Source organism: Leucoraja erinacea, chromosome 35 (genome assembly GCF_028641065.1).
Source record: "Leucoraja erinacea ecotype New England chromosome 35, Leri_hhj_1, whole genome shotgun sequence".
NCBI classification, from domain to species: Eukaryota; Metazoa; Chordata; class Chondrichthyes; order Rajiformes; family Rajidae; genus Leucoraja; species Leucoraja erinaceus.
The window spans coordinates 11,685,620-11,708,593 of NC_073411.1; the positions used below are offsets into that span (position 1 = coordinate 11,685,620).

The window sequence follows — 22,974 nt, forward strand, 5'->3', positions numbered from 1 at the left end:
GTGCCCAGCAAGGAGTTTATGAAATTTATGGTCACATGCATTTGTCTACTTGCAAGACGGGGGGATTGCAAACCCCAGCTGTGGAAAAATAGCTATTAAAACTAATAGAACCACCTAAATAAGGAAAATATGCCAGAGAATGGCATTGGTCCTTGTAAATATAAAACTGGGGTTGAGGGGGAAAGATAGATCAGCCATGATTGAATGGCAGACTTGATAGACTGAATGGCCTAATTTTAAGCCATAGAATTAGGCAATTCAGCCCATCAAGTCTACTCTGTCATACAATCGTGGCTGATCTATCTCTCTCTCAACCCCATTCCCCTGCCTTCTCTCCGTTACCCCTGACACCCACACTAATCAATAATCTATCTATCTCTGCCTTTAAAAGATCCACTAACTTGGCCTCCACAGCCTTCTGTAGCAAAGAATTCCAAAGATTCACCACCCTCTGACTAAACAAATCCCTCCTCATCTCCTCCCTAAGGGAACGTCCTTTAATTCTGAGGCTCTGACCTCTGGTCCTAGACTCTGCCACTGACGGAAACATCCTCTCCACATCCACACTACCCAAGCCTGCTCCTAGAACATATACGGAAATGGCATAAGAATAAAGACACGACAAATGGTTTCAATCGTTTTATTTGCATTAATCTTAAAATGAAAATTCAAATGTAATTTATGTTACATCATGAATGCACAAAAAATAAATGGAGGATCTCTAGAGGCAAGTAAAAGGTCGACAAAACATGGGGGGGTGGGGGTGGGGAAAGAAACACACCAGCTACAGTGTTGGCTTTCAACAGAATCTGAGAGTTTTGCATTTTGAGCTTTGCCACAATCTGAAAGAATTGTTTAAAAGATTTTAAATTCAGCATACATACGGAGTGACATATTGAAATATAAATGAAAGCATTTGTGCAACCCTCAATAAGTAGTTCCATATATACACCACAGTGCTTGACACATCTTGCAGTTTCATACAAGGGCAACATTTTAAATCCAAACTCAAATTTGATCATTTCTTAAATAAAAGTCTGAATTTTATCTAAAATGTGCAAGTCATTTGGACTGGACAGTCAAAGCATTGCTCTCTGTATGCAAATGGTTGCCACATCTATTTTAACATTGATTGCCAGCCCATTATTTTGGGTTGTGAATATTGATGCAATATAGAGCAAGCTTGTTCCCACATTGAAGCAGGCAGGAACAAGGCAAAGCTGCTGGAGTCTCTTGGTACACAAACAATGTGTTGGGACTTGTGCAAAATGTGATTATGGCAAACCTGATCAAAGTAAGGATTATGAAACAACACGTCTTCCTCTCCTCTGGGGCATCACGTCGGTTAACTAATCTTAAACCTGGGCAAGTTTTTTTTTTCTCCATCAGCCATACGAACCATAGATGTGGGTTTCAATCAAATTATTTACCCTCAAGCAGCTAAAATATAAGTGCACACTTTGCTGAACAGAATAGAGATAAAAGGAACTGCAGATACTGGAGTCTTGAGAAGCGCACTAAGTGCTGGAGTAACATCACAGGTCAGGCAGCAATTACCAGGAGGGTAGACAGAAAATGCTGGAGTAACTCAGCAGGCCAGGCAGCATCTCTGGATAGACGTTTTGGGTCAAGACATGAAACGTCACCTATTCCTTCTATCCAGAGATGCTGCCTGGCCCGGTGAGTTACTCCAGCACTTTGTGTCATCTTCGGTGTAAACCAGCACCTGCAGTTCCTTCCTACAGAAATTGCAAGGGGGGAATGGATAAGTGGCATTTTGGGTTAGTACCCTTCTTGAGCTAGAGCTTGTCCATCACTTGATGCTGCCAGAGCCATTGAGTTACTCCAGTGATTTGTCGTAAATTAAGGTTCTGCATTCTCAAGTGCCAAACCACTGAACAAAATGTTTCTCAATGCAGAGTAGATTTTATTTAACATTAGTAACATCACAATCATTTCCTGCAAGAAGGATCAAGGAGTTATACATAATGATGTGGATTTGACAATACTACCCTGCACAGCAAGCTCCCAGCTTCATTTAGGTTAATTGATTTCAGAGAATCAAGCAAAATTAATTCTGGATATCTTACTTTAAAAAAATTGAAATCTATCAAAAGCAAGCTCCAATTAAGTTAACACAAACTAATTTAACACATGAAGACCGAGTATACATCGATTTCGGATGCGATTTTTATTCCCCTTCAAATAGAAAAAAAAGTTTTGAAGTTACTACTGAAATACAACCAAGGATCTTTCTTCCACTGAGTCACAAGTTGGTAATACATTGGCAGAGCATGCTGTAATTCAATTTATTGTTTCTTTAGTTTGTATACTGCAAGTGCAACTCTGGTTAAAGATGTGCATAATGTCTCTTATTAAGATCACCCTCCTCCCAGAAAACATAAGCAAGCCGTAAAAATTACAGTGTACCAAAATTCCAACATGACAATTATTAAATACTTTATCAAAAACATAAGTGGCATTTCAAATTCAAATGTAAAAAAAATCTGTATAATTTACACTAGCATATGTAAAAACACACTGCTCCCTGAACTGAAAGACAGATTCGAAGACTTAAAAGTATTTCGTGGAAATCTCTTCAAAGCTCACAGGATTTAATTTTATGATTCTTGGTCATGGATGAGAAATGCAATCATTTTGGACTGTTAACATCTAAAAGTGAAGAATCAAACTTCAATTTGAACAAATAGGAGACTTCTCCTAACCGTCAGCAAGCCCATTTCCTAGTTATTTTCCAAACCAGAATCACAAAACCTCAATCACAAAATTCAGTCAACTCCTTGTGTCCATTTTACAGGTTCCCTCTGATGGTAAATGAAGGGAGACCAAAAAAAAACAAAAAAAATTCAGAAGGGACATTGAAGAATGAAATCTCAACAAGCCTGCCAAGTTCTAATATGATGGTATATTCTCTCTTCCAGAGATTCTGATGCACTCTGTTTTCCAACGCTCATGAGAAATTAAATACTTTAAAAACTGATCCTGTTCCCAGTTTCCAAAGTCAGCACTACAACTTTCCCCCTTATTTGCTCGACTCCAGAAGTCAGTTCTAAATGTACCAGGAACACTCGCGAAGTCAGTCACCATTTGAAAGGTTTTCTAGGTTATTTCATTGGGAAGAACATCTTTGCCAACATCAATCTAGGTTCCTCAGGAGTCAACTCTGAAATCCTGTGCCAACCTTACCTTATTTCAGACAACCTAGACAATCGTTACAGCCCTCTACATTTGAGAACAATTGAAACTGGAGGTTTACTACCTTATGAAACTAACACAAGTGCAAATTTGACCTCTGGGCAAAGAATTACAATCCAGGGCCACCAATTCCTACGTGAAGGAAGTGTTTGGTAGGTGGATATATGAGAGTTGTCATGGGAGCTTCTTGACTTGAAGACATAAATGGGCTGAGATTGGAAAGATATCTTACCTTGACATTTGGAGTACCTGTCAACATTAAAAAAAAACTAGACTTAAAAAAGTTCAAACTCATCCCAATACTTTCCCAACCCCCGTCACTATGCTCAACATTGTACCAAACTGAACACAATAAATGCACACTAACAGCAAACCAGCAATATTTGAACAAAGGAGTTCCACTTGGCTGTATTAACAAAACTGCCCTTCCTCCTCCAACGTTATATAGAATTAGTTAGGAGTCGCCTGCCGTGAATTATGAAGATCCCTAAATCTGACACTGGTCGTTTTCAGTAGTCACCAATCTTACTTAAAATAAAAAGGCCATTTAAGCTAATTATTGCTATATTTAAAAGAAAATCCCCCCTTGCCCCAAAACTATTTGCTATAATGCAACCACAAGTAAAAAGTTACAGCATGCCGCAAAGTTGCCTTTATTCACCTCAATGTGTAAAAACTTTAAAAACATTTTCAATAGTAAAGCATGACTGACCAAGTTTTGAAAAAAAGTAGTCTAGTTAAGGCAACTGGGCACAGTCCCCAAAGTGCATCTAATAACATTAGAAGTATAGGCAACACAGTGTTCACAATATACAACAGTACATGCTCTGTGTTATAATCCAAAACTGCAGATAAAAGACAGGCAACCCAAGCAGTGATCGGAAAACCACAATTGACAAATATATGTGCCGTTATAAATCAAAGCATTTTTAAAAAATATCAGAGCGAAGGGTGGATTCATACAACCAGGCAGTATGAACTGTTCAATACTATAACCAATGGGGATTTTTCCTGGCAGGGGATGGGGAGGAAGGTGAGAGGAAATAAACTAGTGGTATGCTGCCTCCTGCAGTGTGGTGTTGGATTCAAGAGTTTTAAGTTGCGACACTGTTCAAAAAAGTTAAGAGATTCTCCACTGGTTTGAAACCTATTACGCGCAGAAAGTGATGTATTGATCAAAGTAATGACAAATGCAAGACAGCCAAATCGCACGAGAAAGTGTACAAACACGCCTCAAATGGCCAAATCAAAACGCACACAACAACAAGAGAGGAGAATGCACACCAACATAGAAGTACAAAAATCGCTCACTGTCTTTTGAACCCAAACAGTACATTTAGAGACTGTGTTCATTTAACTAGTCTACAATTAACTTGCCTATTTGCAGCATGAGCAACGTACAGTCATACTGCAAATCAACTCATTTAAAACATACATTCAAACTGCACAAGTTCCAGTTTGTGTCTAGCTCAAGGTCAAGAATCATTGGTTTTCCATCTTACCTCAAATGAATACAAAACAAAACGGGAGGTAGGTGGAACACGGACAACGTAGGAACCCAGACTACAAATCCATCAGTCAAGAATCCAAATTAATCCAATTTACATGCAGCAATATTTTCCCCCAATAGCATTTTTTTTAATTTGCTTCACGATCGGCTTTTGATAAATGCAGAGTCTGTGTGTGTGTACTCTTAGCTTCCAAGGACAGAGAATCAACACTGCAATGTCCTTTATGAAATAGATGGGATATCTGTGCACCTTGGGCCTTTCAATTTGGTTGAAGGGCGAGGTCCTTAAAACACTGACATATGGCTAGAACCAACAACTCATGGACGTGCATTTTTTTTTTGAAGTTATTCACAAAAATATCGAAGAACTACGTAACAACAAGAGACAATGGATTTTTCCCACAGAGCATGCTCACAATGATCACACGTCATACGGTGTATGCGCAGGAAACGGGGGTCTTGAAGGTAGAAAAAAGAAGCACTAAGATCACGCTGATGTGGAAAATAGGGAGACAAATCATCTGTCCTTTGATCCAAGTTTTTCAATTAGATCTTGAAGAGGAGCAAGTTCTTTCCTGTCAATCAGATTAAATTCCTGAAATTTGGTAGAAAAATTAAAGTTATTAAAAGAGCTAGTAGAATATAGAACATTACAGCAGAGGAACGAACGGGCTCTTTGGCTCAAAATGCCCCGTGACGTCAAGTGAAACTAATGTCTGCCTGCACGTGATCCATATCCTGCCATCTTTTTTGTATTGTATTGTATTCAATTTATTCTCATTCTCTCATAAGAGACAACAAAATGGATTTTCCTTAGTCAAGCATCATAAAAAAAATAATAAATAAATAAAACATATTTTTTTTAAAGCACAGAGAAGTCCACGACACAACATAACTGTCTCCATGTACCTAGACAGTTGATACCTCTTAAATATTTTTATCTAAAATGCCTCCAGCAATGCATTCCAGGCACCCACATTCTGTGCAAAAGAAATCACCCCACACATCTCCCGTACACATTGCCCCGCTCACCTTAATACTACATTCTCTACCCAGGAAACAGGTTGTGACTGTCTACCCTATCTATGCCTCTCATAATAGTGTATACTTCCATCAGGTCTCCCCTAAACCTTCTCTGCTCTGGTGAAAATGATCTACGTTTGCCCGACCTCATAGCTTAAACCCTCTACTGCTCCTGCACTTTTACCCCAAGGGTTGAATGTACAGAATATCTCAACTCATTAACTTTTGGCATAATTACCATATTAAGCTCGGAGAAAATCTTCATACCCCTATTAAAACAGAATTCCCCGTCATGGCTAAAGGCCTTTGGTTTCAAGCAGTAAGAATCAGGCCATCTTAAACAATTATTCCTTTCGAAAGAATGAACTGCAGTTGCTGGTTTTCAAAAAAAAAAAGGACAAAGCACTGGGGTAACTCAGCAGGTCAGGCAGCATCTCTGGAGAACATGGATAGGTGACATTTCATGACTGAAAGGTCCCGACCCAAAACATCACCTATCCATGCTCGCCAGAGATGCTGCCTGACCCCGAGTTACTCCAGCACTTTGCACCTACACTTATTCTTGTGTTGTTGATGTACTGCGTGTACCTTTATAAACAAAAAATATATATTAATGTACAATAAGTGAATCGCGTTCCAGCAGCTCTAGTTGTGTTCTGCCAGGCACTGCAAATGATAGTCTTGATTTTGAGGGATGTGGTATTAATTAAAGCTATTTTAAGTGCCCACATAACACCAAGTTAATCTAATAGAAAAAAACATGACGCACATGTTAATTTAATATAAAACTACGATGCACTCCAAGAGGCAGTGATCTGTTAGGGTGATTAAAGTTCTATGGCTTAACTATTTAATTATGCCTTTTCTTTGGCTCAGCATATTAAAAGTGTTATTATTCAAGCACTTTCCATAAATGTTCAAGATGGCGGCTGATCGTGTTGTTCTGTTCAGGGTAGCCAGAAACAAACAAAATGACCAATTAAATTAACATCATTCACTTAATCAGAAGGAGGTATCTTGGGAACAGTTATACTTCCATTTAAAACGAAAAGAAAATGGAGAAACTTCTAGTTTCCAGAAGAAAAGTACCTGCGTTTCTTAAAATAAAAATCCAGATGCCCAAGAATACAGGGCAATGAAATTTGGTCATGAATTGTCCTTTGATTCACTGTGAGAATCATAATATATTTAAGAGGGAGTTAGATGTGGCCCTTGTGGCTAAGGGGATCAGGGGGTATGGAGAGAAGGCAGGTACGGGATACTGAGTTGGATGATCAGCCAGGATCATATTGAATGGCGGTGCAGGCTCGAAGGGCCGAATGGTCTACTCCTGCACCTAATTTCTATGTTTCTATAATGACATTATGCCACAATTACATCTGTGTGAAGGCGAATGAATAGATTTAAATGAATAAATAAATACATGGCACAACTTTTATCAAGATGCCTTGCCAAGTACAGTCTATAGTGCAGGGAGAATATTTTACCTGAACAAAAAATATGAAATGCTTGAAGGAAGTGTTGAGGTGAGCCTCTTCCTGTAGCTGCATCACAGAGTCAAAATGCTGGTGGTAGATGTGAGCGTAGACCCTAAACAGCCGCTTCAGAATGGTCTTGGCCACAGACATGAAGTTTTTTGGAAAGGGTACCCCTGCAATGAATAAACATGGTGAATCAAAAAGTTTATAGCTTTCAAACTCAAATTAAAAAAAATCTTAAAAAGGACAAATTCAACTTCAGGTGTCATCAGAACTTGTCCAAACTTTAACAGCCAAAGTCTAGAGTAAAATCTTGTAGGTAATAAAAGTTAAGGCTGAAGATTCTTAGGTCAGCCAGCATTGATGGAGGCAGAGACAATTCTTAGTTTGTTTTTCATGCTCCTGCCCCAAGATGTGTAATCACCTCACTAATCCACAAGGATGAACTTTCAGACTTTAGAGATACAGCGTGGAAACAGGGCCTTCGTCCCACTGAGTGCACGCCGACCAGCGACCACCCCGCACACTAGCACTGTCCTACACAACAGTTTACAATATTTTGACCAAAGCTAATGAACCTACAAACATGTACGCCTTTGGAGTGTGAGAGGAAACCAGAGGGCCCGGATAAACCACCACGTCACAAAGCGAGCGTGCACACTCTGCACAGACAGCACCCGCAGTCAGGATCGAACCTGGGTCCCTGGCGCTACCCCCGTGTCACCCTAATCCGCTCGGGATTATTTCCTTTACATTCGGCCAGGCCTCGCATGGCAGACATGCAGCCCATGGTGGAACAGAACAAGTCCTACCCACAAAGTAACCAAGAATAACTTGGCAGGTGGCAAAGCCCTGCTCCCAACTTAGTATTGAGAGGGAAAAAAGGACTCAAAATTGTCCTTCAAAATGATCACGATAATTTTTCTTCCTCCGAGCTGCAAATTCTCTGTTTAAATGATTGCGACCCTACACTCGGTATTCACAGGCACAGGATTCATGAACAAGGCGTGTGTGTGAGCACACTTATCAAGGATCTGCACCTCACATTCTGACGGCAATAAAACATTATTTAATCTCTCATTCCCACCATTCTACGGTGAGACCGGGGGGTGAAATAATTTGCTCTAAATTACTTGAAAAAGAAAAAAAAATGGAATGCTGGTAACCAGAGTATGTCAATGCTGGATTAATTAAAATGGCCCAATTGTAGCAGGTCAGGAAGGATGTAATGTAACTAATCACAAGGTTCCTACAGCTCATGTTCAGCTTTGTTGGAAACCAAGACAGGGGTATCAAAGTGGGAGTTCTCTCCCCCACCCCCCATCCTCTTTCTGACAATTCCAAATAGTTACTCTACTTCTCCCATTACCCCCCTCCCCCCCCACCCACATTTCGTGATTCATGCCATTTTTTTTTACCACCTTCAGTCTTTCATCCCTTACCTTTACTCCCTTCTTCCCTCCACTTTCTCCACATCTTAATATTCACTTTAGCGCTAACAATTCCCAGCTCAGCAATACAATCCGTTGACTTTCTCGCCTCAGACTTCATGACTCAGCTAAGCATTTAGAGCATTTTACATCCATGTTCATAAGTCATTGGAGCAGAGTTAAGCCATTCGCCCCAGTGTACGTAACCATTCAATCATGGCTGATCTATCTTTCCCCCTCACCAGATTCTCCTGCCTTCTCCCCATAACCTTTGACACACTTACTAATCAAGAACCAGCCAATTTCCGCTTTAAAAATACCCACTGACTTGGCCTCCACAGCCGTCTGTGGCATTGAGTTCCACAAATTCACCATCCTCTGGCTAAAGAAATTCCTCCTCATCTCCTTGCTAAAAGGTACATTTGTTCTCGCTCTCGCAGATTGCAATTTCATTTTCAACGAAGAGCTTTCATTTCCAAAACAGTTGAGAGAAAATGGCTTACCAATCTTGGAAGGGAAGAGGGTCTCATCGTCGAGCTGGTCCTGTACCCATGTCATAAGGTAGTCAATGTACTTTGGAGCAGAACATTTGATTGGCTTTTTAATGTTTGTGCCATCAGCCCAGTGGTATTCATACCTTGGTGGTAGAGATGGCAAGAAAGAATTCAATGCATGAATACTGAAATTACAATATCTATTTTACTAACTTTTAGGATACTACATTGGAGATCATTAGTTGGACGGTACCACATGTCCATTTATTATTTAGGACATATTTTCTTAAAACATGGAATAAAGTCAATCAATTCCATTGTAGGAGTCAAAACAATCTGATCAATCTTATTCCCCACTCATGCAACCTATTCCCTATTGCACACCATTAACTTCACACCAATTCTTCTACCATCCAATCTACGGGGGGGGGGATAAGTTAAAGTAACCAATTAACCTCCCTACCCCGACCGACCAGCAGGACTTTGGTAACCCAGACATTCACTGGGGTAATCCACTCGGAGGTCAAGGACCAAACCCAATGACCAAAACCATGATGCCGTCAATATCAATATCAGTTTTATCCGTCACGTGTACATAATCTTCCCGAGTATCTTCCGTCAGCGTTGCGAGCCACTAAGGGACGTCCCCGAGCTCCGACGTACCCGCTACGGTAATTCCACCACGAGTTTGATTTTTTTTTAAAACTCGGGAGAGCACTTGAATGAACTCGTACAGTGGGACAGGGCCATTAGCCTCATTTCTTCAGCATTACGCCTGCTGACCCAAAACTCCGTCGCTCTTTTCTCAAGGAATCCCACCCACTTACCTCAATGCCCTCTTGTCCCATTGTTATAAAATGACATTTGCACCCAACAAATAAAGAGTACTTTGGTCTGAAATGGCTACTGTAAATATGACATCTACAATTGGTCTCCAATTGGAGGCGTAGGTTCGTATCCCACTTCTGACACCATGTAAATATGACATCTACACAACACGTAACTTAAGATCATCTTTAATCCACATACACACTTAACGGCATGTTAGTAGTCACTGACTCCTATCTGCTACCGAACTGCGTAGCATAGGAATTAGGTGTTAATATAAATGATACAATAAGGCGGGGTTAGTGATGCTAACCTATATATGATTGATTGCATGCATAAACCAATCTACAGCTACCTTTTATCTGGAGGGCGGAACACCCTAGTTCCCAGCCACCCAGCTACAGGAAACAGACTCTCTGCACACTGTCAAAATCTAAAAATACTGCAGGCATAAAAGGGAGCCTCTATGAAATTGCCTAATGGTTTGTGTTCCCTTGAGTTTAGAACAACCCTACTCTAACTTTCATTGTAGGACAATCCCTCGTACCTCAGTCACCAATCAGGTGAATTTGTATTACACTGACTCAAGACCAAACCCACACCACAAAGTCGTTGTCAGCCTTGCTATTTAGAGGCTTCACACAAGTCTTACCCTACAATGGAGAGCACATCTTTCTCACCTTGGTCCTGCTGACATAACTGGGCAGCTTTGCTCTGTACAAAACTCTGTTATTGTTCCATATAACATGTTGATTTGGTTGAAGAAGTCCACAGCTGAAAAGAAATAACAGCCACATTGCCACTGTTACCTCCATGCCATTCAGTAAGCAAATCCTCAAGCGACTGTCCCCATTTTAAATCAGTTACGAGAACACTTATGTTATTGTTGAACTTCAAACAAAATTAATATGGGTCTCTAAAAACTAGAAATAATCTCTTGTTTGGCACTAACAATTTTATTCCAAGACATTTCACTTTCATTCTTCCAAAATGATCAATATTTTTTTTGATGATGAAAGCTGAGGGATAGGGAAACATATGAAAGGACATTAAACACATTTCTGCAGCTCCTTTGATACAAGACCAAAGCGAAAAATGATTTTCAATTTTACATTTCATGAAGGGAACTAGAAAAAGGAAATCAAGGTTGTTATAACCACAATTCCATTTGGGTTCAAGACGACATCGAAATACAAATGGCACAAACATGTAACTTGACAGTAAATAATCCAAAGCCATCAATAAGGCTGCTATCAAAGACAATGGTGGAGTGGCCATTTGGCCTGTTTTGCACGTCATTGAGGATGGCATGCGCCTGTAAAATTTTAGACTGTCCGTTATATTGTGGGTGGGATTTACGACGTGATTTTGTGCGTGTTTGGAGCTTAGGTGCTTGCGCAGAAGTTTAGTTTTTAGGTACAGAAAAAAGTTGGAGAAACTCAGCGGGTGCTGCAGCATCTATGAAGCGAAGGAAACAGGCAACGTTTCTGGCCGAAACCCTTCTTTAGTTTTTAGATTAGTTTAGAGAGACGATGGGGAAGTTTAACCCTTCGACCATGCGGGGTCCATGCCAGATCTTGCCAGTGTTATGTATCCTGCTTATCGAAGTTATCCCCCTTATCCCTGCTCATCCAAATAGTGACTAGGGAGTTAATTTCCCGAAAGATATGAAAATCTGCCGCTACAAATGGACCAAGTGTTGTTGCTAAATGGGATTACAATATATGGTCAGTATGGACCAGATGGGCAGAATGGTCTTTTTCCTTGCTCTATAAAAATGAAAGCACGCTCAATTTAAATAGCATCTTGACCACAACATTTTCCATAAAGCCGTCATAGGACAGCAGGAAAATGTCGTCACAAAGTGCTGGCGTAACTCAGCAGGTCAAGCAGCACCTTTGCAGAACATGGATAGGTGACAGTTTGGGTCAGGACCCTTCTTTAGAATTGTCCTTGTTTCTACAGGAAAACTTGGTCAATCAGGGAGGGGTTAAGACACATGTTATGGAAGGGGCAGAGTATTCCCGAATTTTGCACCCTGGCGGCTGAAAAGATAATCAGCAGTGGCACAACTTCACAGAAGTAGAGAGAGAAAAACCACAAGTGCAAATTGGCCAAACTTACTATTGACAGCAATCCATTCATTAAGATCCTCGCCTTCGGGTAACATAACAGCCTGGCGGAGATTACCACTGCCCAAGGTTGCTTCGGCATGCTTTAGCAACTCGTATTGGTGAGAACCTTCTGGAATGTTCTTTTTTGGTTTGAAAGTTCTATTACTCCGATTCCCACTGGAATGCAATTAAAGCAAGTTATTTATATTTCAGCACTGCAATTGTACATGTATGACAGTTGCCGAACGGCAAGCAGGGGAAAGGAAAGAGGAAAGACTTGGAAACAGCCAAAAATCACACTGGAGTCTGATGTAATCGCAACTATTTTCAGGGTGTAGTCGGATAGCTCCAGAAATTCAACCAAGCACCTCCACTCACACACAAACCTTTCAGTCTAAAGTCACACATGAATGACGTTAGCAGGAAATTAGGCCACATTGCTCTAAAGGGGCTGCAAACACTGATCATGTTCATAGCATGGATAACGCAGCAACAGCTTCATCTGACAGACGACTGCCCCAGACTACGTCCCAGTCCAACATTTTGAAGCGGACTGTGTTAATTTATTAGAATATAATTTCCCCGCTAAGCTGGATGATGCCTGGGCCCCATGGCGATGGGGAGAAGGCAGGAGGAGGGAGAGATAGATCAGCCATGATTGAATTGCGGAGTAGACTTGGTTGGCCGAATGGCCTAATTCTACTCCTATCCAAGTTTGACCTTATGACTCCATCTCAATCTCCAGACCAGAGGGAAAAAGATCATTTAAAATCTCATTTTGCAGGAAGAAATTTCCATGTCCCTGAAGTTTAAATGACTGGCCCCATATCTTGTAGTTATGGCCTCTTGATCAAGACTCGCTCACAACTGAGATCTCGACATCTACACTGTCAAGTCTCCTTAGGGTTTTAACTTTGAATAAGGCTACCCTCATTCTTCAAGACTCCATGGCATACAGGTCAAACTGTTTAGTTTCTTTGGACTGACCTCTCATCCCAAGAATTAGTCTGGTAAATCTATAAAGGGGGATAAATTGGCGTTTAGTTTATGGGCCAGCCTTATTAACACTGCCCAGTCTATCACGGGCCCCGACCTCCCCACCATCAAAGGGATCTATTGGAAGAGCTGCCTCAAAATTACAGCTAGCATCATCAGAGACCCACACCACCCTGGCCACACTCTCATTTCACTCCAGCCACTGGGTAGAAGGTAGAGTAGCCTGAAAACTAACATCCAAGTTGAGGAGCAGCTTCTTCCCAACAACCATCAAGCTGCTGAACACTACAAACTCCAATCTGCCTTGATCGCACTAGTGACGAGCATTGTTTTTTTTGTCTTTGCACTATATTGTTTGTTTGTTTTGTCACACTGAACATTTAGTTGTGTAGAAAGGGACTGCAGATGCTGGTATATATTGAAGATAGGCACAGAGTGCTGGAGTAACTCCGCCTGTCAGGCAGCATCGCTGGAGGAAAATAATGGGTAATGGTATGAAGAAGGGTGAAGACCAGAAACGTTACCCACCCTTTTTCACCACAGAGGCTGAGTTACTCCAGCACTTTGTATTCATTTTAAACGCTGTTGTTTATTATGGCGTCTACTGAATACTATGTGCACATATCTGGTATATTGCTGCAAGTAAGAATTGTTTTCTATTTTGGGACATGTGACAATAAAACACTTGACTCTTGCACAAGACCCTGACAATAGCCTGTTGGACACCACATGGTCTCAGTCTCCTGACACCATCTCACACTACACATGATCTTCAGAAACCACAACTCTCCCAGGTCCTAATCTCTAAACTTTGCTCTCTTTCCCCAGTCCCGATACCCATGCCCTGGTCTTGTGATATTTCCCCTTCAAACACATCACACAGAATGGGAGGTAGACAAAAGTGCTGGAGAAACTCAGCGAGTGCAGCAGCATCTATGGAGCAAAGGAAATAGGCAACGTTTTGGCCCGAAACGTTGCCCATTTCCTTCGCTCCATAGATGCTGCTGCACCCGCTGAGTTTCTCCAGCACTTTAGTCTACCTTCGATTTTCCAGCATATGCAGTCCTTCTTAATCACAGAATGGGAGGGGAGGTTTGCAATGGGTGATCAATACATTTGGATGCACTGCAACAGAAGTCTGCTACTATCAAAGCAGTCCATGGCACACCAGTCCTGGGTCATTGGAGCTCTTCTATCTGCACTGGACAACACTAGCCTACAATCTTGCAATCAACTTTTAGAAACATAGAAAATAGGTGCAGAAGTAGGTCATTCAGCCCTTCGAGCCTGCACCGCCATTCGATATGATCATGGCTGATCATCCAACTCGGTATCCCATCCCTGCCTTCTCTCCATACCCCCTGATCCCTTTAGCCACATCTTAAATATAGCCAATGAACTGAGCTCAACTACCTTCTGTGGCAGAGAATTCCGCAGATTCACCACTCTCTGTGTAAAAAATGATTTTCTCATCTCGGTCCTAAAAGACTTCCCCTCTTATCCTTAAACTGTGACCCCTAGTTCTGGACTTCCCCAACATCGGGAACAATCTTCCTGCATCTAGCCTGTCCAACCCCTTAAGAATTGTATCCTGGAACAACCTGACTGTTCAACATTATTTAGGGTTTTCAGTAGTGTAATCTAAAAATAAGTTTATAAACTAATACAGAAATAATTTAACAATAACTCTTAATATTTCTTCATACTGCATTTGCAATATTTATTATGTCACTGAAGACCATTCAGCCCATTGGATCTATACCAGTTCCCAGCAGAGCAATGTCATCAGTCCCATTCTACCCCTTCTCCATAGCCTTGCAAATTATTCTCTCTCATATATTCATGAACTGCCCTTCACCATTACACACAATGATGACCAATTTACAGTAACAACTTAACCTCCCAGCACATCTATGAATAAGGGCCAGAAGTTGTGGTGGAGGGAACCCACATGATCACAGAGAGGACATGCAGACCCCATACAATCAACATCAGAGATCTGGATCAAACTCCTTGGCCATTGCAATTGAGAAGCAACAACACTAATTGCTGCAGCACTTTTCACCCCAACTTTAATTGTAAGATAAATTACAGCCAAAGTGTCAAAAACTAAAGATAAGACAAGCAACATTGACATGCCCACCATGTGGCAGAAATTGTACAAGCTTTAAGTTGAATATCATTCCAGAAATAGGGGTGGTTCATCAATTCACTTGGTGGTCATTTCACAGCTGGCTTGTTGAAGGTCAAGTTTTAATGCAATGCAAACTTGTAAAACCACCAGACGCAGACTTGAAGAAACCCGAATCAAAAGATTTGCAATGATACAAGCCACAACTCGTACATCGCGGGGTGACGCCTGTTTGGTCGTGAGTAGTGGCCCAAAGAGTCGTACCTTTTTCTGGTCGCCACTGGATTTTCAACATGTTGAGAATTTTCGGCAACCTATGATGGGTGCCGGCAAAAACATGTAAGTGGGACAAGCCCTTAAGTGTTTAATGGGCACATGATGGAGAATTGAAGGGTGCAGGAATCAGACATTGCAGTCATACTAGCAAACTGACAGGAGGTGTTTCAATCACAAAAGGTCAGGCAGAATGCACTATAATCAGCTGTATAGCATAGAACATGAAAGTAGGGCAGTCGAATCGCCGTTTTACCCGGAATGGAAATTTGGGGTATAGGACTTTAGAAAGGGAAGTGGTAAAAGGATAGATTGCACAACCTGTGTGTATACAGAATGTTGCCAGAAAGAGAAGGCTTTGGTTGAACTGTGGATTACATAGAGGAGAAATAATCATCCTCCAATAATGAACGAAGCAGAGCAATGAGAAAAGGCATATGTGAAGCATAATGCTACAAGTGAAAACGCTGCAGAGCATAGTGGGGGGGGGGGGGGGGGGGGGGGGGGGGGGGGGGGGGGGGGGGGGGGGGGAGGAAAAAGACAAAAACAGTAGTGGAGGAAGTCCGTGGGTCAGGCAGCATTTGTGGAAGGAACAGACAGGAGATATTTCAGGTCTTCTTCAGACTGCATGAAATGGGGGGAAGATAGCTGCAAAGGCAAGGTGGGGGTAGGACAAAGCCTGGCACGCAAAAGGTGGGTGGAATAAGTGACAAAGAAGCTAAAAGAAGAGACGAGGAATGGGATGTAAAGCCAGAGGGTGGGTATGTAGGTGTAAGGGGTCAGGGGGTGAAAGCGAAATGGACCCAGGAATAGGATATGCATGCATGAAGGAAAGGAAAACAAGCACAAAATGCTGGAGAAACTCAGTGGGTTAGGCAGCATCTCCGGTGATGTTTTGGGTGGAGACCACGCTTCAGACTGACCCCAACCCAAAAGTCACCTATCCATGTTCTCCAAAGATGTTGCCTGATCTGTTGAGTTTTTGTATCTTTCCCTGGTAAACTGGTATCTGGAGTTCCTTGTTTCTACAACCAGAAGGGTGGAATAGAATTTCACAGAAAACCCACAGGGACAAAACGCACTAAAAAAAACTTGTAGTCACATGGGTGACAACAGGAAACGGCATAAACTATAGTTAGAAATCCACACAGACTACACAAGAACAGGATTAGGTTGGACTTACACAATTTAGAGCGAAACTCTATGAGTACGAAATGAACTGAGGTGACAAAGTTGTTCGGCACGTATGCAAGTTCAGGCAGGCAGCAGTGGAATGGGGCCCTTCAGACCTTTATGTTCAAGAGAAAAAGAAACTACAGCAGGTTCCTGTCCCGATTACCCAATAGCCTCTGCTGCCAAAATGCACGCACTTTATATTGAGAAATGTAGAAGAAACAAATCTCATTCCAATCCAAAGTAAACCCGAATATTAGTTACTACTGAAGCTGAGGTGAAGAACAGGCTCTTTGAACAGGATAAATAAACTATGCTCATCATAAGAAAAGTCTCGATATTTCATCTGCAGATTAAAATACTTGGGCCAAGTTATAAAGAAGTACAAATTAAAATATTACTTTCAAAGCAACAAGTTAGAATTATTAGACATTGAGGAAACATTGAAACAACAGCGACATCAATGATAGACTGAAAATACTGGAGTAACTCAGCGAGACAGGCAGCATCTCTGGAGAGAAGGAATGGGTAATGTTTTGGGTCGAGACCCTTCTTCAGACTGATGCCAGGGGAGGGTGCGAGACAAAGATAGAATGTAGACCAAGATAGTAAGACTAGTGGGAGAACTTAGAAGGGGAAGGGGATGGAGAGAGAAAGCAAGGGCTATCTAAAGTTAGCAATGTCAATGTTCATACTGCTGGGGTGTAAACTACCCAAGCGAAATATGAGATGCTGGTCCTCCAATTTGTGCTAAACCTCACTCTGACAATGGAGGAGGCCCAGGACAGAAATGTCAGATCAGGTTTAAGACAGACTGAGCAGAGGTATTCAGCAAAACGATCGCCAAGCCTGCGCTTGGTCTCGCCAATGTACAGGAGTTGACACTTGGAACAGCGGATACAGTAGATGAGGTTGGAGGAGGTGCAAGTGAACCTCTGCCTCACCTGGATAGACTGTTTGTGTCCTTGGATGGAGTCGAGGGGGGAGGTAAAGGGGCAGTTGTTGCATCTCCTGCGGTGGCAGGGGAAGTACCCGAGGAGGGGGTGGTTTGGGTGGGAAGGGACGAGTTGACCAGGGAGTTTCAGAGGGAACGGTCTCTGCGGAAAGCAAAATAGGGTGGGGATGTGAAGATGTGGCCAGTGGTGGGATCCCGTTGGAGGTGATGAAAATGTTGAAGGATTATATGTTCAAGAAGGAACTGCAGATGCTGGAAAATCGAAGGTAGATAAAAGTGCTGGAGTTACTCAGCGGGTGAGGCAGCATCTATGGAGCGAAGGAAATAGGCAACGTTTCTGAGACTGAGTGTGAAGAAGGGTCTCGACCCGAAACATCCGAGTCACTACAACATTGTGTCTTAATCTTCAGTGTCAACCAGCATCTGCAGTTCCTTCCGACACAATTCCATTATCCAGATCACTACTTCTGCTGAACGCCAGCAGTCACCGTACGGCGACCAGAAAGGGCCCTTATATACCCACTCTTAGCCTTCTGCCTGTCAACTAATTTTCTATACATGCCTCTGATACCGTGGCCTCCTATCTTGTTTAGCACCCTCACGTGCGGCACCTTATCATAGGCCTTCTGCTTCTGTTACTCAAGTGCTTGACAAAGTCATGAAAGTCTACCAAGCATGGACAATAAAAACCATTGATCGCAGAATATACCAACATAATAATCTAATAACTAACTATCAGCCACATCTGCAGCATCATAAATCCTGCAGGAAGTGACTCAACTTTCAATTCCCCAAAGTGTCTTCAAAATATACAAAGAGCAGTTAAGGAAACCGATGGAATACTGGCCTGGGTGAAATTCAACTCCAATGACACCCACAAAGGTCAACACAATCCAAGGCAAAGTAGTTTGCTTGACCTGCACCTCACGCACCAACCCAAACATCCTCTGCAACCAGCAAACGACAGTACACCTACACAAAGAGCTGCAGTTTCTCAATCATGCTTCCTCCCAAGCCCACAAGATCCAGCACCAAGGACAAGGACGGCAGGTGCTTGGGAACACCTATGGCAGGGTGGCGCAGCAGTTGAGGTGCTGCCTTACAGTGTCAGAGACCCCAGTTAGATCCTGTCTACAGGCGCTGTCTGTACAGAATTTGTACGGTCTCCTTGTGACAGCGTGGGTTTTCCCTCGGTGCTCCGGTTTCCTCTCACAATCGGAGACATGCAGGTTTGTTGGTTAATAGCCTTCTGTAAATTGATCCTAGTGTGTAGGATTGAACTATTGCAAGGGCGATTCCTGGTCAGCTCAAACTCAGTGGACCATGTTGGATCTCTAAATTTAACTAAATTACTGCCAAGCCAAACACCACTTTCCACCTTACGTTTTCTCATTATCAACAAGTCTAAATCCCTGACTCTCCAGCCTATTTCACTATGGAAGTACTTCACCAGAAGGACTGCAGTGATTTTACAATGCAACACCACCACCTTGTTAATGGCAATGAAGCCTGTGACACCTAGATGGTATCAATGAATGAAAATATTTAACCTCTATTCCAATGCTGAAAGTCAAGTACTAATTACTGAAGATACACACAAAATGCTGGAGTAACTCAGCAGGCCAGGCAGCATTTCTGGCGAGAAGGAAAGGGTCGATACCGTTCTTAGGACCAGAGATGCTGCCTGTCTTGCTGAGTTACTCCAGCATTCTGTGTCTGTCTTCTGTGTATAATCAGCATCTCCAGTTCCTTCCTACTAAATACATCTCCAACGAGAAAACAAAGCCTGACTATTCAAAATCAAACATTTCATAATCAGTTTGGAAAATCTTCACATGGAAGAAGACTAGCAACACAAGTTGGTCAGGTGAATCTAGGAACTGGTTGTTTTACCAATGACATGCACTGAAGTAATTTACTGCATCGGTTACCCTTTCATTCCAGAAAAAATATATTGGCAGTGAGGATAGGACATAAAGAGGAGAAAGTGATCTGATAAATGAGCGGAGAATGTGGCAAGGTCACGGGTACTATCCTGCAGAATCAGATTCAGAAGCCGGACAGCTCAGCTAAATCAGATTGATCGTGGGCCTAGGTGCAGCCCTGGACGAAATGTCATCCAAAGTCTCAAAAGTAGAATAAATGAAAATTAAGATTTCAACTGCTGCGAAGGCGGATGATGGCTGCCACGAGGAGGGGATCTCCATCCAAAACTGTAGCTGCAGAATACACACCTGCTTCCCCTACGCACATTCAGACAAACATCTATCACAAAAAAGCAAACTACTGGTGAATTTAGAGACTTCACCTGAACTAAGTTGGAACAGTCTGCAACCATAAAACCACACAAGCAAGCCTTTAGAGGCACAATCTTTAAAATGGCCATCTCGTTTCCATTAAAGCATGTCTTGCCACCAGTTATTTAAGCAATTCTTATTGGCAAGCAGTCGCCATGACAAACAGGGAGATCGAGAAGGAAATCGAGAAGGTAATTCAGAGTATGTCATTCGAGACAAACATCACGTTATAATTTTCCCGCAAAAAGTAATATGCATTAACCAAAACCATGGCATTCTTATAATGTTTCAAATAAACTGATCAAGATTCGGACACAATATGATCTCAAAATTGTTATTGCAACACACAAGTACACTTGCTATGATATAAAATTCTAAATAATGCATGGGGCAATCGGTCATTACCATACCATCAAAAGCTTAATGTTGTTATTATCAACAATTGCAAACACCATAACGAAGGAAAATGGGTAACAGGCAAAGGTCATTATAAAGTAGTCAAGATTTGTAAACGTCAGGAAGCAAACACAGCAGAAAATAATGAAGGAAGATAATTGAAACCTACAGTTTTCCTTCCTGGTGGAGGCAGAGAGAAAATGAAGGAGAGAGGTAAATTATTTTGAAGTATATTCATTCAACATGAAACACACATGGGTATTTGCAGCTGGCAAACATACTATTGCTGGGGATGGGATTCGGGGTGGGTGAGGGTGGGGAAAGACTCTTGCAAACATATGACCAAAAATACAGACAACAACCAAGGAACCCACATGGAGTAATCAAACACGATGCTTCACGAGAAGAGCTCACATCTTCCCCAAAAATTGAGAAAAATTGAGATTGCAAACCACGTTCTGGGTTGTGGGTACAACAATCGATCAGAACAGACCGAACATCACAGAATTGCCAAATGAAGGTCGTGGTTAACATAAACCATAATACTCCACCATTGCATTTGGTGTGTTTTTAAATTTAAATAAACGATACTTGCTCCATGAAAGAAATTGGGATCAAAGATAAAGATAACTCGAGGTTTAAAGAATCGGTTTATTGCCAAATGAAGGTCGTGGTTAAAATAAACCCTAATACTCCAGCACTTGGTGTTTTTTTTTTAATTTAAATAAACAATACTTGTTCCATGAAAGAAATTGGGATCAAATTGAAAGATACCTTCGGGTTTATTGCCAAATGAAGGTCGTGATTAAAATAAACCATAATACTACAGCACTTGGTGTTTTTGTTTTAATTTAAATAAACAATACTTGTTCCATGAAAGAAATTGGGATCAAATTGAAAGATACCTTCGGTTTATTGCCAAATGAAGGTCGTGATTAAAATAAACCATAATACTCCAGCACTTGGTGTGTTTTTAAATTTAAATAAACAATACTTGTTCCATGAAAGAAATTGGGATCAAAGATAAAGATAACTCGAGGTTTTAAAAAATAAATAAATTCAGATTCAGATTCAGATTCAATTTTAATTGTCATTGTCAGTGTACAGTACAGAGACAACGAAATGCATTAGGGAAGTCTGCCCAATTGTGGGATTTTCTTTTTTGCTGATAAAACAGTATTTTCAATCAATCCTAGAGAAGATTGGTGCGGTGAATTGTCGTGTGGCGCTCTAGGAGAAGAAGGTGCAGCCTCAGAACAGACAGCAACGAAAAATAAAACAAGAGGTGAGGTGGAGAGAAGGAGCAGGCCCAGAGTCAGCACACAGTTCAGCAGTGAAACAGGAAGAATGGAGGAGACTCACACACACACACACACATACTTACAATAGGAAGCTCATTTTCTGCTAGTTTGTTCCACTCGAAATCGGCAGGAAAAGTCTGGGGTTATTTTTTGAAGGTTTTAAGTAGCGTAGACATTACAATCCGATCCACTTTAGGGAGACTGGAGGTGGCGGCGACGACTCCGAGCCTCTCCCGTCACAACTTGACCAACTCTCTCCGCCTCAGGCCGCTAAACCTCGCGAGACCCGCCCGCCCCCGGGGGGAGGGGCCGCGACTATGCAAATATAGACTATGCAAATCGACTATGCTAATCACTACACTGATCGACACCCACCCGCGCCAATCAGAGGCCGCCATTCACGGCCCGGGGCTCACGGTCCACCAATGGGACGGGGGCGGGGGGGAGGGGCCGCGACTATGCAAATATAGACTATGCATATCATCTATGCAAATCACTCCACTGATCGACACCCACCCGCGCCAATCAGAGGCCGCCATTCACGGCCCGGGGCTCACGGTCCACCAATGGGACGAGGGAGGGGGCGGGGACTGGCGGCCTCGAGGAAACAAGCTACACTTTAGTTAAATTATTTAATTCCCAGTGGGTTAGTTTTTTTAACTCTGTAAACGTGAGGCAAAAAAAACACACAAAAAACGAGCGTCTTTATTAAAAAAATAAAATATATACATATATAGGTTTTGATTGACATGTTGGCGAACCAATAGGGAGCTTGAACGCTTCAACCTATCAGCGGTGGAGAGAGGCGGGCTTTAGTGGAAATGTTTCAGAGAATAGTAATATTTTGTATAGAAAGGGTGGTCGGTGTGTTTTTGTGAGGTTCTGGATAAATTAAATAAAAAGGATAGCACAAGGATTTGAGTATAGGAGCAGGGAGGTTGTACTGCAGTTGTACAGGGTCTTGGTGAGACCACACCTGGAGTATTGTGTACAGTTTTGGTCTCCAAATCTGAGGAAAGACATCCTTGCCATAGAGGGAGTACAGAGAAGGTTCACCAGACTGATTCCTGGGATGTCAGGACTTTCATATGAAGAAAGACTGGATAGACTGGGCTTGTACTCGCTAGAATTTAGAAGATTGAGGGGGGATCTTATAGAAACTTACAAAATTCTTAAGGAGTTGGACAGGCTAGATGCAGGAAGATTGTTCCCGATGTTGGGGAAGTCCAGAACAGGGGGTCACAGTTTAAGGATAAGAGGGGAAATATTTTAGGACCGAGATGAGGAAAACATTTTTCACACAGAGAGTGGTGAATCTCTGGAATTCTCTGCCACAGAAGGTAGTTGAGGCCACAGTTC

The 22,974-nt window shown here is 42.0% G+C and overlaps 1 protein-coding gene across 1 annotated transcript; it reads right to left on the reverse strand.

Moving 5' to 3' along the window:
* Positions 1 to 1,904: 1,904 nt before the first annotated feature.
* On the reverse strand, positions 1,905 to 21,894 carry LOC129713330 (MOB kinase activator 1A). The gene is made up of 6 exons (XM_055662307.1): positions 21,699 to 21,894; positions 12,104 to 12,270; positions 10,660 to 10,753; positions 9,161 to 9,294; positions 7,237 to 7,400; positions 1,905 to 5,321 (listed from the first exon to the last, which is right to left on the reverse strand). Exons 1-6 carry the CDS (start codon positions 21,710 to 21,712, stop codon positions 5,244 to 5,246), a joined length of 651 nt encoding a protein of 216 aa, XP_055518282.1. The 5' UTR covers positions 21,713 to 21,894; the 3' UTR covers positions 1,905 to 5,243.
* Between the last annotated feature and the right edge of the window lie 1,080 nt (positions 21,895 to 22,974).

What these genes read in the sequence shown, in the direction of transcription:
- LOC129713330 (XM_055662307.1), bottom strand. An exon ending in TGAATGGATTGCTGTCAATA is followed by an intron (nt 10,754 to 12,103) that starts GTAAGTTTGGCC and finishes ATTTCTTTTCAG; the next exon opens with CTGTGGACTTCTTCAACCAA. An exon ending in ATTTCATATTTTTTGTTCAG is followed by an intron (nt 5,322 to 7,236) that starts GTAAAATATTCT and finishes ACCAAATTTCAG; the next exon opens with GAATTTAATCTGATTGACAG.